The sequence below is a fragment of the Mizuhopecten yessoensis genome, unplaced genomic scaffold, assembly GCF_002113885.1.
Source record: "Mizuhopecten yessoensis strain PY_sf001 unplaced genomic scaffold, ASM211388v2 scaffold11155, whole genome shotgun sequence".
NCBI lineage: Eukaryota > Metazoa > Mollusca > Bivalvia > Pectinida > Pectinidae > Mizuhopecten > Mizuhopecten yessoensis.
In genome coordinates this window covers 495,855-511,168 of record NW_018408907.1, presented here as the reverse complement: position 1 = coordinate 511,168, position 15,314 = coordinate 495,855, and the positions used below count along the sequence as shown (strand labels likewise).

The 15,314-nt window shown below is 39.2% G+C and overlaps 1 protein-coding gene across 12 annotated transcripts in view; it reads left to right on the top strand.

The window, feature by feature from the left end:
* LOC110467055 (multiple C2 and transmembrane domain-containing protein 1-like) overlaps nucleotides 1-15,314 on the top strand; it is a 220,571-nt gene that overhangs the window by 182,750 nt on the left and 22,507 nt on the right. For all 12 annotated transcript variants that reach the window (XM_021523932.1, XM_021523933.1, XM_021523934.1 and 9 more), the window contains 7 exons: nucleotides 1,724-1,854; nucleotides 3,535-3,721; nucleotides 7,890-7,944; nucleotides 9,054-9,195; nucleotides 11,249-11,351; nucleotides 12,852-12,953; nucleotides 14,023-14,097. In XM_021523932.1, the coding sequence (XP_021379607.1) occupies nucleotides 1,724-1,854; nucleotides 3,535-3,721; nucleotides 7,890-7,944; nucleotides 9,054-9,195; nucleotides 11,249-11,351; nucleotides 12,852-12,953; nucleotides 14,023-14,097 (795 nt within the window). The remainder of the gene's footprint in view (nucleotides 1-1,723; nucleotides 1,855-3,534; nucleotides 3,722-7,889; nucleotides 7,945-9,053; nucleotides 9,196-11,248; nucleotides 11,352-12,851; nucleotides 12,954-14,022; nucleotides 14,098-15,314) is intronic.

The following is a 15,314-nucleotide window of genomic DNA, read 5'->3' as shown; positions in this document are numbered from 1 at the left end:
TCATACCTTTTTCAGTGTAAAACTTCTCCTTGTTGGCATAGTAGACGTCTGTCTTCATACCTTTTTCAGTGTAAGACTTCTCCTTATTGGCATAGTAGACATCTGTCATCATTCCTTTTTCCAGTGTAAGACTTCTCCTTGTTGGCATAGAAGACTGTTGTCATCAAACCTTTTGCCAGTGTAAGACTTCTCCTTGTTCGCATAGTAGACGTCTGTCATCATCCCTTTTTCAGTGTAAGACCTCTCCTTGTTGGCATAGTATACATCTGTCATCATACCTTTTTCCAGGGTAAGACTTCTCCTTGTTGGCATAGTAGACGTCATGTCATCATACCTTTTTCAGTGTAAGTCCTCTCCTTGTTGGCATAGTAGATTTCTGTCATCATACCTTTTTCAGTGTAAAACTTCTCCTTGTTGGCATAGTAGACGTCTGTCATCATCCCTTTTTCAGTGTAAGACCTCTCTTTGTTGGCATAGTAGACGTCTGTCTTCATACCTTTTTCAGTGTAAGACCTCTCTTTGTTGGCATAGTAGACGTCTGTCATCATCCCTTTTTCAGTGTAAGACCTCTCCTTGTTGCCATAGTAGACATCTGTCATCATACCTTTTTCAGTGTAAGAACTCACCTTGTTAGCATAGTAGACGTCTGTCATCATCCCTTTTTCAGTGTAAGACCTCTCTTTGTTGGCATAGTAGACGTCTGTCTTCATACCTTTTTCAGTGTAAGACCTCTCCTTGTTGGCATAGTATACATCTGTCATCATACCTTTTTCCAGGGTAAGACTTCTCCTTGTTGGCATAGTAGACATCTGCCATCATACCTTTTTCCAGTGTAAGACCTCTCCTTGTTAGCAAAGTAGATGTCTGTCATCATACCTTTTCCAGTGTAAGACTTCTCCTTGTTGGCATAGTAGACATCTGTCATCATACCTTTTTCCAGTGTAAGACCTCTCCTTGTTAGCATAGTAGATGTCTGTCATCATACCTTTTTCCAGTGTAAGACTTCTCCTTGTTAGCATAGTAGACGTCTGTCATCATACCTTTTTCCAGTGTAAGACTTCTCCTTGTTAGCATAGTAGACATCTGTCATCATACCTTTTTCCAGTGTAAGACCTCTCCTTGTTAGCATAGTAGACGTCTGTCATCATACCTTTTTCCAGTGTAAGACTTCTCCTTGTTAGCATAGTAGACATCTGTCATCATACCTTTTTCCAGTGTAAGACCTCTCCTTGTTAGCATAGTAGACATCTGTCATCATACCTTTTTCCAGTGTAAGACCTCTCCTTGTTAGCATAGTAGACGTCTGTCATCATACCTTTTTCCAGTGTAAGACCTCTCCTTGTTAGCATAGTAGATGTCTGTCATAGTACCTTTTTCCAGTGTAAGACCTCTCCTTGTTAGCATAGTAGACATCTGTCATCATACCTTTTTCCAGTGTAAGACCTCTCCTTGTTATCATAGTAGACATCTGTCATCATATCTTTTTCCAGTGGAAGACCCCTCCTTGTTAGCATAGTAGATGTCTGTCATCATACCTTTTTCAGTGTAAGACTTCTCCTTGTTGGCATAGTAGCTGTCTGTCACCACACAACTTACACATGTATGTGAATGTATGAGGCTTATAGGAGTAAGATGACCTACTCTCGTGACCTATTGATGTACATTTTGTAAACAATGGTTTCATGTTTTTCACACGTCTTTGATATTTGGTTGTTTGTGACAGTTTAAAACGAAAACCCTGAATCCTACCTGGCTGGAACAGTTTGATCTGCGTATGTACGATGACCAGAGTCGTAACATGGAAATCACAGTCTACGACCACGACGTCACCGGGCGTGATGACTTCATGGGCAGGTAACAAAATCAAGGTCAAGGGGTCAAATTTGTAGGAAGGTAACCAACAAATGTGCATCAGGTGGCAATATCCTGCCTACTTTTCATATTAAGCTGGTACAGAAGCGCACAGCTTACATGTATATGAATTACTGCTCTATTGATCAATTCAGCCTCAGAAAGACTAATGTCTAATGGACTAATGGAATAATAAAATAAAAATCCATTTGCCAACAACAAATATTATGTTATTGCTTAAAAGTTATAATCCTTGAATTGTAAGGGTAAAATAGGATAAGGTATTAAGTGAGGAGAAATTGATATGCGGGCTTCTTCAGCAGGTATAGCAGTACAGTAAGATGGGCCACGTCGACGTAGCTCTCTGTGAAAGTATTGACCTGTGCATGCATAAGGCCATTCATTTTATTCCAACTGACTGACAGAAATATTGATTAAGTCGGATGGAGTTAGAGTTATAGTTAAAAATATATTGATGCTTAACAGTAGGGTAAGATTAATAAGTGCATGAATATTTGAATAGGAAATTTACATGACATTTGTTGTACTGTATAACACAATGTGTTCATGGGTACTTTCCTTCGTGGTTTGAAGCCTTTTCGATCGTTTCGTGGACAAACTTTCGTGGATATCCTATATTAACAAACAGTAGACACGTATATCATTCAAATTTGTTGTATTTATTTTCGTGGTTCAAAAGCAGCAACGAAAAACCACGAATATTTATACTCAACAAACATTTCATGTAATACAGTGTTGGGAAACCTGTCTAAAGTGAACACCTCTGGTCCAATGGAAGTTTTGTTGAGAATATAAACAGGTTCACAAATAACAGGTTTAGTTTTCCTACAATGGACAAAGATATGTAACTAGTTGAAAGTCTGATTTTAAAGGTTGTCAGATTTTACAGGTTCCAGTTTACCAAACATGGATATAGATTTACCTAAAGTTTATAAATTTGTGATCTACACAGATTTTCTGATTACACAGTGTAAACTTTTACCTAGTTATACTCTAGCTGTATACATTAAAACATTGATGACTTTTATTCAAATTATTTGAAAAATTATTCTCTCTGGATGAAAGTATTCAAAAAACTGAATAAGTACAATCAATCCAATTTTTGAACTTTTTCTGGTGTTAACTTAAGGAAATTGTGGATAGTAACAATGTTTCACTTTGTATGTATACCGGAAAATTATCACCCTTCACCCATGAAATCAATTTTTGCCCGGTATTAATTTCGCCCTTCACCAATGAAATCAATTTTTGCCCGGTACTAATTTCGTCCTTCACCTTTGAAATCAATTTTTGCCCGGTGTTAATTTCGCCCTTCACCCATGAAATCAATTTTTGCCCGGTGTTAATTTCGCCCTTCACCCGTGAAATCAATTTTTGCCCGGTGTTAATTTCGCCCTTCACCCATGAAATCAATTTTTGCCCATTGTTAATTTCGCCCTTCACCCCTGAAATCAATTTTTGCCCAGTGTTAATTTCTTCCTTCACACTTGATTACTATGGTAATTGTGTGGTTTACTTATATTCATTGTAATGATAAATTGGCTCTCATAAGATTGGGCAAAAAAGACGAAAAATTAAACTGTAGTGACATTTCTGGTATACAGGTGATATATATGTATATGATATTCATTATTTCATCACAACTGTTCTTGACCTCCCCAGAGCGGTGATTGACCTGTCCCAGGTGAAACACGAGTTGACCCATACGTTCGACCAGGCACTGGAGGACGGGGCAGGCATCATTAAGATACTACTGACAGTCAGCGGAACGTGTGGCACCGAGACCATCTCTGACCTCTCCAACTTCACAGCTAACCCCCGCGATCGTGAAGAAATCATGACCAAATATGTAAGACTCTCATTAAAATGTCTCCAAGAAATCATGATCAAGTCTATAACGTAGCTCTTGATTTCTCAAATATTTTAAGACCAAATATGTTAAATAATCTGCGGATCAAGGCTGCCATGTACCTGTATAAGCCTTAATTTCTGTGCATTGTATGAAGCTGTTTTGACTCGGTATGTTTTAGTCGTAGCTCTTGTTAACTCATTTACCCTTGAAATTTCATAATGGACTACTCCAACCTTTGCATTGGAAGAGTTCAAATGTATCTTCAGGGTTGAATGTACTCGGTGTGTGTATAAGTCTTACCCCTTGTTCATTATCTGAGGGTGTTATGACCCAATATGTATAGGCCATACCTCGCGAGCATTATCTAAAGGCTTTATGACCCGGCCGTTATGTATAAGCCATACCTCGCGAGCATTATCTAAAGGCTTTATGACCCGGCCGTTATGTATAAGCCTACCTCTCGAGCATTGTCTGAAGGTGTTTTTACCAAATACATATTACCACTCCTGCATTGTCTGAAGGTTGAATAACCCAATATGCAAGTCTTACCCTGTACACCAGTACATCTACCTATAACAACTATGCTTACAGATACTGAAATCAAATCCAGCATCTGAATCTGACCCTAGGTTCCCCCCAGAGCCACAAGTCCGTAACCCCCTGTGTTACCTTCGTATTGAAGTATCAAGTTCCTTAATTTTACCAGTTTCATTGGCTCGTAACAACTTTGTCAATGACACGTATCACCTTAGATAATTAACCCGATATGTACAAACCCTTTGGTAAGTTTGATGGTGTTCTTGTTCATTCATACTCAACCTAGCACAGACATCCACAAACGTTTCAAAAAATTGTTATTAATAAATAAAAGAGTTGGGTACCAGCCACATCATACTCTGTGACTGTTTATATTTAAGAGACCCTTACAACTGTCAAGTACTTTGATCATTACAGCATAATAAAGTCTAAATCTACAAGTACCACTCGAGGAAATCAACAACCTCACACCTGTATTAGTCCACAGGAAATATTTCATACAAGGAAAGAAAGGACGCAAATTAACTCTATGTGTGCTAAACGGGAAGCAGTTAACACTAGACTATATATGAAGGCTTGTGATAACTTATGCTTGATATTACTTCCAGACAGTATTCTAGACTGATATTACAGAAATTATCAACAACAAAAATTGATTTTGTAAAGGTCTCTGTTTCAGCTATTTGTTGATCAATCATGAATATTCATGGCATAATTGGGGTACCTGAAATTTGTTACCAGACAGAAATATCAATATCATATATCATATTCATATTAATCTTTTTTTTCATGAGAAAACTATAAGAATATTTCTTAAAACGCTCAAAGAAATATCATATTGAACATCAGTACTTTCTAATAAATTCATCTTGAAGTGATTGCAATCGTTATCATACAATTTTATTTAAATTACATGATTTCTGTTGCTTTTATAAAATGATACCTGGTAGTATTTTCATAAATTGCTTCTGAGCTACTGTTTTTTTTTTTAAAGTTGGTATTTTGTGATAGCTTATATTTTTGGTATATTGATAGGCAAATACCTAATTCCAGTAAACTGTTTTGTAGTACATGTAATAGCAAACACCATTAAGTGAGAAGCAATTATGTAAGGGGTTAATTATTCTGTTTATAAATAATCAAAAGTGAGAAATTGTTCTGTTTAAGGATGAAAACCTTGCATTACCAAGTTTGACTGATCAGAAAGTGAGAACAAATCAACTTAACGAAATTGTGGTTAGGAACCCGAACAAAAACGAAATTGTGGGGGAAATCCAAACAAAATTGTGGGTAGGAACCCAAACAGAATTGTAGGCAGGAACCCAAACAAAAACAAAATCGTGGAGAGGAACCTAGCAGTGACCTTGCTATGGCCGACAAGTATTTCTGTAGTGCAATATAGTATGTACACAAACCTATGGCCAGTGATCCTCTCACTGACATGTACACAAACCTACGGCCAGTGATCCTCTCACTGACATGTACACAAACCTACAGCCAGTGATCCTCTCACTGACATGTACACAAACCTACAGCCAGTGATCCTCTCACTGACATGTACACAAACCTACGGCCAGTGATCCTCTCACTGACATGTACACAAACCTACGGCCAGTGATCCTCTCACTGACATGTACACAAACCTACGGCCAGTGATCCTCTCACTGACATGTACACAAACCTACGGCCAGTGATCCTCTCACTGACATGTACACAAACCTACGGCCAGTGATCCTCTCACTGACATGTACACAAACCTACGGCCAGTGATCCTCTCACTGACATGTACACAAACCTACGGCCAGTGATCCTCTCACTGACATGTACACAAACCTACGGCCAGTGATCCTCTCACTGACATGTACACAAACCTACGGCCAGTGATCCTCTCACTGACATGTACACAAACCTACGGCCAGTGATCCTCTCACTGACATGTACACAAACCTACGGCCAGTGATCCTCTCACTGACATGTACACAAACCTACGGCCAGTGATCCTCTCACTGACATGTACACAAACCTACGGCCAGTGATCCTCTCACTGACATGTACACAAACCTACGGCCAGTGATCCTCTCACTGACATGTACACAAACCTACGGCCAGTGATCCTCTCACTGACATGTACACAAACCTACGGCCAGTGATCCTCTCACTGACATGTACACAAACCTACGGCCAGTGATCCTCTCACTGACATGTACACAAACCTACGGCCAGTGATCCTCTCACTGACATGTACACAAACCTACGGCCAGTGATCCTCTCACTGACATGTACACAAACCTACGGCCAGTGATCCTCTCACTGACATGTACACAAACCTACGGCCAGTGATCCTCTCACTGACATGTACACAAACCTACGGCCAGTGATCCTCTCACTGACATGTACACAAACCTACGGCCAGTGATCCTCTCACTGACATGTACACAAACCTACGGCCAGTGATCCTCTCACTGACATGTACACAAACCTACGGCCAGTGATCCTCTCACTGACATGTACACAAACCTACGGCCAGTGATCCTCTCACTGACATGTACACAAACCTACGGCCAGTGATCCTCTCACTGACATGTACACAAACCTACGGCCAGTGATCCTCTCACTGACATGTACACAAACCTACGGCCAGTGATCCTCTCACTGACATGTACACAAACCTACGGCCAGTGATCCTCTCACTGACATGTACACAAACCTACGGCCAGTGATCCTCTCACTGACATGTACACAAACCTACGGCCAGTGATCCTCTCACTGACATGTACACAAACCTACGGCCAGTGATCCTCTCACTGACATGTACACAAACCTACGGCCAGTGATCCTCTCACTGACATGTACACAAACCTACGGCCAGTGATCCTCTCACTGACATGTACACAAACCTACGGCCAGTGATCCTCTCACTGACATGTACACAAACCTACGGCCAGTGATCCTCTCACTGACATGTACACAAACCTACGGCCAGTGATCCTCTCACTGACATGTACACAAACCTACGGCCAGTGATCCTCTCACTGACATGTACACAAACCTACGGCCAGTGATCCTCTCACTGACATGTACACAAACCTACGGCCAGTGATCCTCTCACTGACATGTACACAAACCTACGGCCAGTGATCCTCTCACTGACATGTACACAAACCTACGGCCAGTGATCCTCTCACTGACATGTACACAAACCTACGGCCACTGACCCGAATACATACATCAATACTATACTGTCCTTGGGGCATGCAATATTACAACAGACCAACTCTCCGATCTAAAATTGTTAAATCCATACCTAAATTTAGCCTGATTTATTAGATTTCCTTGCTTTAAGGTAGTTGTACAATACTGATATAGCGTTTGTTGGCGTGAATTCCCCCGTGGTAGTTCTACATTTCATTGATAAAGTAGACCTACTGCTGTTTTAACTTTGTTATCACGATTCTGAAAGTTATCAATGACAGGCTTGTGTACACTGGCTAGAGCATTCAAGCTATACATATAATCTTTACCTGTGGAGCATTTTTCTTGCATTGATTATTTCAGAATTTCATATCAGATAAATTTTGAAGCTGGTAGAATGCTTTTCTAATTGATTAATTTTCTGTTTTGTTTACAGCGCTTTAAAAACTCCATAAAAAACTTGAAAGACATTGGTTGGCTCCAAGTCAAAGGTAGGTCACCTGGAGGGTATAGTGTATTACAGTTATGAAACAATCATCTGGACCTTCTAAATGATTCTAACATATTCCAGTTGACAATGATAATTAACAAAACGAGATTTGTTAACCCTGTTATTATTTCAGTCATATAATTATTTATATTACCTATTTTATGACTTTTATTTTGATAATTTAAAAAAATTAATTCCAGAAAACATTTATATATGCCGTTATAGGTATGTTCCGTGCTTTTTTTTGCCCTTTAATTAACCTGGCAGAGTGTTCATTAGCATCCTCGCTGATTATTTATGTGTAAGTAACAAATCAAAACACCAGGAGCTTGATGCTATGTGATGATGGACTTGAGTTGATTAAAGTTTGGCAACCGTGAAGATATGATCACACTCACAATTTCTTTTATCTGCTCAGTAAAGGCCATTTTCCCCAATATTGCATTGTGTTTTTAAAATACAAACAGAAATGCTTAAATAAGTACATGGTGTTAGGCATTTCCTTGTGACACAAATTGTAATACAATGTTGTTACGAAATTTTAAACTACATGACACAGGACATTTTGCCTATGGGTAGAGAGTGTACACACTGCATCAAATAGATTGTTATTTGTTACACTGTAATTTTATTTTAATCCCCCNATATAACTCAGGTGACCGCTAAGGCCCTTGGGCCTCTTGTTATGAGGAAGCATTCAAATGTAGCTAAAATAGTGAAGAGGTCATTATCATTTGAGGCCCAAGGCGGGATACTTGTAGTTTTTAGCAAAATTGAATTTTTTTATTTTCGAACTAAAAGGTGCGAGAAAAAAAATCAATTACCTGTAACTGAGCAAGATCAGGTTATCTCAGTTTCGGGCTAAGATTCTGTAACATACAATTTTCAGATTTGAACATGTGCATTTCCCCCCTTAGCACAGTAATAGTATAGTTTTTGTATGAATTGAATTAAAAATATTGTCATTTTATACTGGTTACATACTACTCGTTATACATGTAGCTATGAACAATTGACTTTAAAGGCTAATGTAATTGTGTACTGTTTATGTCAGTGTAGGGTAATATATGGATTCTGCATAACTGATTGTTGATTTCCTTCTACTGACAGTGTTTCGTGCTCAGAACCTGGCATCTGCTGACATAGGAGGGAAAAGTGATCCGTTCTGTGTGTTAGAACTTGTCAACTCTCGACTACAGACACAAACAGAGTACAAAACTCTCAACCCAGACTGGAACAAGGTCTTCACATTGTAAGTCAAACCAGCTCAGACTGGAAAAAGGTCTTCACATTGTAAATCAGCCAGCTCAGACTGGAACAAGGTCTTCACATTGTAAGTCAGCCAGCTCAGCTCAGACTGTAACAAGGTCTTCACATTGTAAATCTAACCGGCTCAGACTGGAACAAGGTCTTCATATTGTAAGTCAAACCAGCTCAGATTGGAAAAAGGTCTTCACATTGTAAATCAGCCAGCTCAGACTGGAACAAGGTCTTCACATTGTAAGTCAGCTAGCTCAGACTCAAACAAGGTCTTCGCATTGTAAGTCAGCCAGCTCAGCTCAGACTGGAACAAGGTACATTGTAAGTCAGCTAGCTCTGACCCAACCAAGTCTTCACATTGTAAGTCAGCCAGCTCAGCTCAAACTGGAACAAGGTCTTCACATTGTAAGTCAGCCAGCTCAGCTCAGGCTGGAACAAGGTCTTCACATTGTAAGTCAGCCAGCTCAGGCTTGAACAAGTTCTTCACATTGTAAGTCAGCCAGCTCAGACTTGAACAAGGTCCTCACATTGTAAGTCAGCCAGCTCAGCTCAAACTGGAACAAGGTCTTCACATTGTACGTCAGCCAGCTCAGCTCAGACTGGAACAATGTCTTCACATTGTAAGGCAGCTAGCTCAGCTCAGCTCAGACTGGAACAAGGTCTTCGCATTGTAAGTCAGCCAGCTCAGACTGGCTCAGACTGGAACAAGGTCTTCCCATTGTAAGTCAGCCAGCTCAGACTGGAATAAGGTCTTCACATTGTAAGTCAGCCAGCTCAGCTCAATCTGGAACAAGGTCTTCACATTGTAAGTCAGCCAGCTCAAACTGGAACAAGGTCTTCACATTGTAAGTCAGCTAGCTCTGACCCAACCAAGTCTTCACATTGTAAGTCAGCCAGCTCAGGCTTGAACAAGGTCTTCACATTGTAAGTCAGCTATCTCAGACTCAAACAAGGTCATCACATTGTAAGTCAGCCAGCTCAGCTCAAACTGGAACAAGGTCTTCACATTGCAAGTCAGCTAGCTCAGACTCAAACAAGGTCATCACATTGTAAGTCAGCCAGCTCAGCGCAAACTGGAACAAGGTCTTCACATTGTAAGTCTAACCAGCTAAGACTGGAACAAGGTCTTCACATGGTAAGTCAGCCAGCTCAGACTGGAACAATGTCTTCACATTGTAAGGCAGCTAGCTCAGACTCAAACAAGGTCATCACATTGTAAGTCAGCCAGCTCAGCTCAAACTGGAACAAGGTCTTCACATTGTACGTCAGCCAGCTCAGCTCAGACTGGAACAAGGTACATTGTAAGTCAGCTAGCTCTGACCCAACCAAGTCTTCACATTGTAAGTCAGCCAGCTCAGGCTTGAACAAGTTCTTCACATTGTAAGTCAGCCAGCTCAGACTGGAATAAGGTCTTCACATTGTAAGTCAGCTAGCTCTGACCCAACCAAGTCTTCACATTGTAAGTCAGCCAGCTCAGCTCAATCTGGAACAAGGTCTTCACATTGTAAGTCAAACCAGCTCAGACTGGAACAAGGTCTTCACATTGTAAGTCAGCCAGATCAGACTTGAACAAGGTCTTTACATTGTAAGTCAGCCAAACCAGATTGCAACACATGTACAGTCTTCACATTTCAAGTTAAACAATTCAGATTGCAACAATAGGTCTTCATGTTTGAATCATTGCTGCAGAGACACTGAAGCACCCATCCCAGACTATTTCATCCTCCATCTGGGTTACTGACGTTGAATGGATGAAAGAAAATTTATGTTCAGAAAATTACATTTTACAACTGCAAGGACTGACTAAGACTGTCTTAAGTGGAAGGCCAGAGTGTTAACACCTCAGCCTCATCAGTCCAAAATAATGAGAGAAACATCAAATGCTTGATTTGAAAATGAATGTATTCCTTTTGTATCAATGTTGAATAGTCATGTGACAATCATGTGATATATGTTATGTTACAGAATCCTGAAGAACATTGGCATTATTGTGTTATTTGTTGTACAATGGTCATGTGACAGTCATGTTACTCTTGATATTGCAGCAATGTGAAGGACATCCACTCTGTGTTGGAGGTGACTGTGTATGATGAGGACCGAGATAAAAAGGTGGAGTTCTTGGGGAAGGTGGCCATCCCTATCCTAAATGTAAGTGTGCACGGGCCATTGAACCAAGGTATTGTTCTGTCCCTATCCTTGATGTAAGTGTGGGCCATCAAACCGAGGTATTGTTCCATCCCTATCCTAAATGTAAGTGTGGGCCATCAAACCAAGGTATTGTTCTGTCCCTATCCTAAATGTAAGTGTGGGCCATCAAACCGAGGTATTGTGACATCCCTATCCTAAATGTAAGTGTGGGCCATCAAACCAAGGTATTGTTCTGTCCCTATCCTAAATGTAAGTGTGGGCCATTAAACCAGGGTATTGTTCCATCCCTATCCTAAATGTAAGTGTGGGCCATCAAACCGAGGTATTGTTCCAGCCCTATCCTAAATGTTTGTGTAGGCCATTAAACCAAGGTGTTGTTCTGTCCCTATCCTAAATGTAAGTGTGGGCCATCAAACCGAGGTATTGTTTCATCCCTATCCTAAATGTAAGTGTGGGCCATCAAACCGAGGTATTGTTCCATCCCTATCCTAAATGTTTGTGTAGGCCATTAAACCAAGGTGTTGTTCTGTCCCTATCCTTAATGTTTGTGTAGGCCATTAAACCAAGGTATTGTTCCATCCCTATCCTAAATGTTTGTGTAGGCCATTAAACCAAGGTGTTGTTCCATCCCTATCCTAAATGTTTGTGTAGGCCATCAAACCAAGGTGTTGTTCCATCCCTATCCTAAATGTAAGTGTGGGCCATCAAACCAAGGTGTTGTTCTGTCCCTATCCTAAATGTAAGTGTGGGCCATCAAACCGAGGAATTGTTCCATCCCTATCCTAAATGTTTGTGTAGGCCATTAAACCAAGGTGTTGTTCTATCCCTATCCTAAATGTAAGTGTGGGCCATTAAACCAAGGTGTTGTTGTGTCCCTATCCTAAATGTAAGTTTTTGTGTCCCTATCCTAAATGTAAGTGTGGGCCATCGAACCGAGAAATAACCTTTCACAAAAGCGTCTGGCTTTGGATTCCACGATCGGACGTGAAAAGGTATGGGTCACCTGCCCGACCACGTGGGTTTTCTCTGGGTACTCAGGTTTCCTCCCACAGTAAGACCGCACGTGCTAACATCCGGGCCAACAAGAGTGATTGGTAAATGTTGTAATAACTATATATACGTTTCATAATTGTTCCATGACATGAATAAATTTCCCCTAAAGAAATTTCAACTGAGCAGAGATCCCCTTGATTGACCTATCTCTGAAGGTTTGTAGGCCTGATCTTAACTACTTGTATCCATGTACAACCAAGGTGTTTAATGTTACGGGGTTAAAATTTGTAGTTAAACACACTAGAACATTCTTTTTCATATTTTGCCAAATAGATATGAAATATCAAGTTAAATTTGGCATAAGGTTTCAATTTTCTGGTGTGAAAAAATAGTGATAAATTTATAAATAATTTATAAAATAAAATAAAAATAAGAAAAATAGTGATAACCCTTGTGTTTGGGTATTTAACTATACCTATACTTTAATGACAGATGACTTTGTTTCAGATAAAAAGATGTGAAAGACGATGGTACTCGCTCAAGGATAAGAAGCTGATGCGACGAGGCAAAGGAGTCATTCAGCTGGAACTGGACTTTATGTACAATCATGTAAGTATCTGACAGGAAATCAATGTACCAGTCGAGGTCACAGTTAAACAGAGATTTTATGGGGATAAATACAATTGTATATGGGTTATAAGAAATGGTATATTTGGTTACGAGATATTGGTTACAAGACATTGTTAAAATAATAAAATGATAAACCATATATCATTATTAATGATACCGGTGGAAGCATGGTCCCACTACAAACAGAACACAATACATCTCCAGCACACATGCAGGCATACACACATAGGGAGATATTAGCCAGGTGGCATAGGACTAGTAGTAAGCGCCTGATGAGGCAGCTCCTGCGAATTCCCTAAACAATTATATTGACAAATGTTTATGCTAATTGTATTGATTGTATAAATTGTATATCTATGTACTGTAAAGCCCTTTAGAGTGGCTAATTCTAGCTAGATAGGGCGCTATATCAAATGTTGTATATATATATTACATGTTAGAAAGATTAACAATGTATTACAAGGCATGTTTATCTGCTTGTGTAGAACTAAATTACTGGTTTACTCCAAATTCTGTAATGCTAATTAGCATTAGCACTTATACGAATCCCAATTGCGACCCATCCTAACTGAACAATCCCTACATAAATGATTTTTGCATTTAAAAAGCAGTATTTTATATAAATAAACTGTAACTAAAATAAGAATGTTTTTTGTGCTAACAGTATATGTGTATGTATATAAATGAGTTAGTTTTTTGATACGTTGTGTATTAATGAGTATGTTTTGTGATACATTTTATATTAATGGGTATGTTTTGTGATACATTGTATATTTATGCATATGTTTTGTGATACATTGTATATTAATGCGTATGTTTTGTGATACATTGTATATTAATGAGTATGTTTTGTGATACATCGTATATTAATGAGTATGTTTTGTGATACATTGTATATTAATGAATATGTTTTGTGATACATTGTATATTAATGGGTATGTTTTGTGATACATTGTATATTAATGAGTATGTTTTGTGATACATTGTATATTAATGGGTATGTTTTGTGATACATTGTATATTAATGAGTATGTTTGTACCATTACAGTTGAAGGCAGCTATCAGAACAGTAAACCCCAAAGAGGAGAAATATATGCAACCTGATCCCAAGTTCAAAATATCTGTAAGTCAGATATGTAGAATTAGATTAGCTGACTAGAAATTATATCGGTATTACCAAGTTACTGTCACAAATGAGATATTGTACATGTAATTTATGACATAACATGCTTTGATTTGCAAGTTTGGAAAACAAACAAAATTGAACTTGACTGTATAATCTTCAGACAGTAATATTCTCAACCTTCAGATCCTTGAATCTTGGAAAAAAGTTAAGGCCAAAAAAAATTGATTACTTGGTTCTCAGGCCCGCGCGCATTTCATGGCACTGTGCGCATTGCCGATTTTATCGTGAAAGTAAAAAAATAAAAAATCGTGAATGCGCCAGCCGCCATCTTAAAAAAAATCTGGAAAATTGGACCGCACGTCGTTTTTACTCGTTAGTCACCCAAGTCCCGAAAACGTTTGAATAAAGGTAAGGATTGAGATACAGGCAAGCGTTACAATGATTATGACTTATTAGTCTTGTGTACAAATGGTGCTCATTTCGGTACAAATAAGGAATGGGGGGTTCGTGATTCTCATCTGGAACATCATGGGGGGATTTTTGGAGGCTTGCTCTATGACAGGTCTCTACACAACTAATATGAAATGGGCACTGCCTATAAGCAAGCGCACATAGTTCGGTAATCTTTGTTATGATAGTGTAGATCTCGGGCGCCTGCAGCGCCCCAGCTAAGGGCTTTAAGGTTACAAAACGAACATAATCCCTCTTTAGGACAAAGGTGCGTCAAATATTCTGACATGAAAAGGAAATAAATGGTGGTTATAAAAAATAGAATCTTAATTAAGTAAACCTGCCAGATATTTCATGTAGGCCTTTTTGTACTAATTTACTATTATTTCAACACCTTTGTCAATATATCGCCTGATCCCTTTTAGCATCAAAATTTGTCAAGACAAAATGACGGAAATAGGATCTACTTTGCAAAAACATTATTTGTTAAAAAGGCAAAGTATTGCAATGCAATCCATAGTCGCTCACCAGTAAGAATTGCTATCTTTAACAAACAGTAAACTTATGTCAGGAAGCATAGGTCACAGTGAGGTTATAGTGATCTACTTCACTCCTCTGTCCCAAGATGTCCTTGTTCTTCAAATCAGGTCCTTAGGGTGAAATAGTATGGACAAAAGTTTGACTAAAATCTGTCAAAGAATGAAGTTGCTAAGTGTTTACATTGAATCGGGACGGGACGGACATGGGCAACACTATATGCCCCC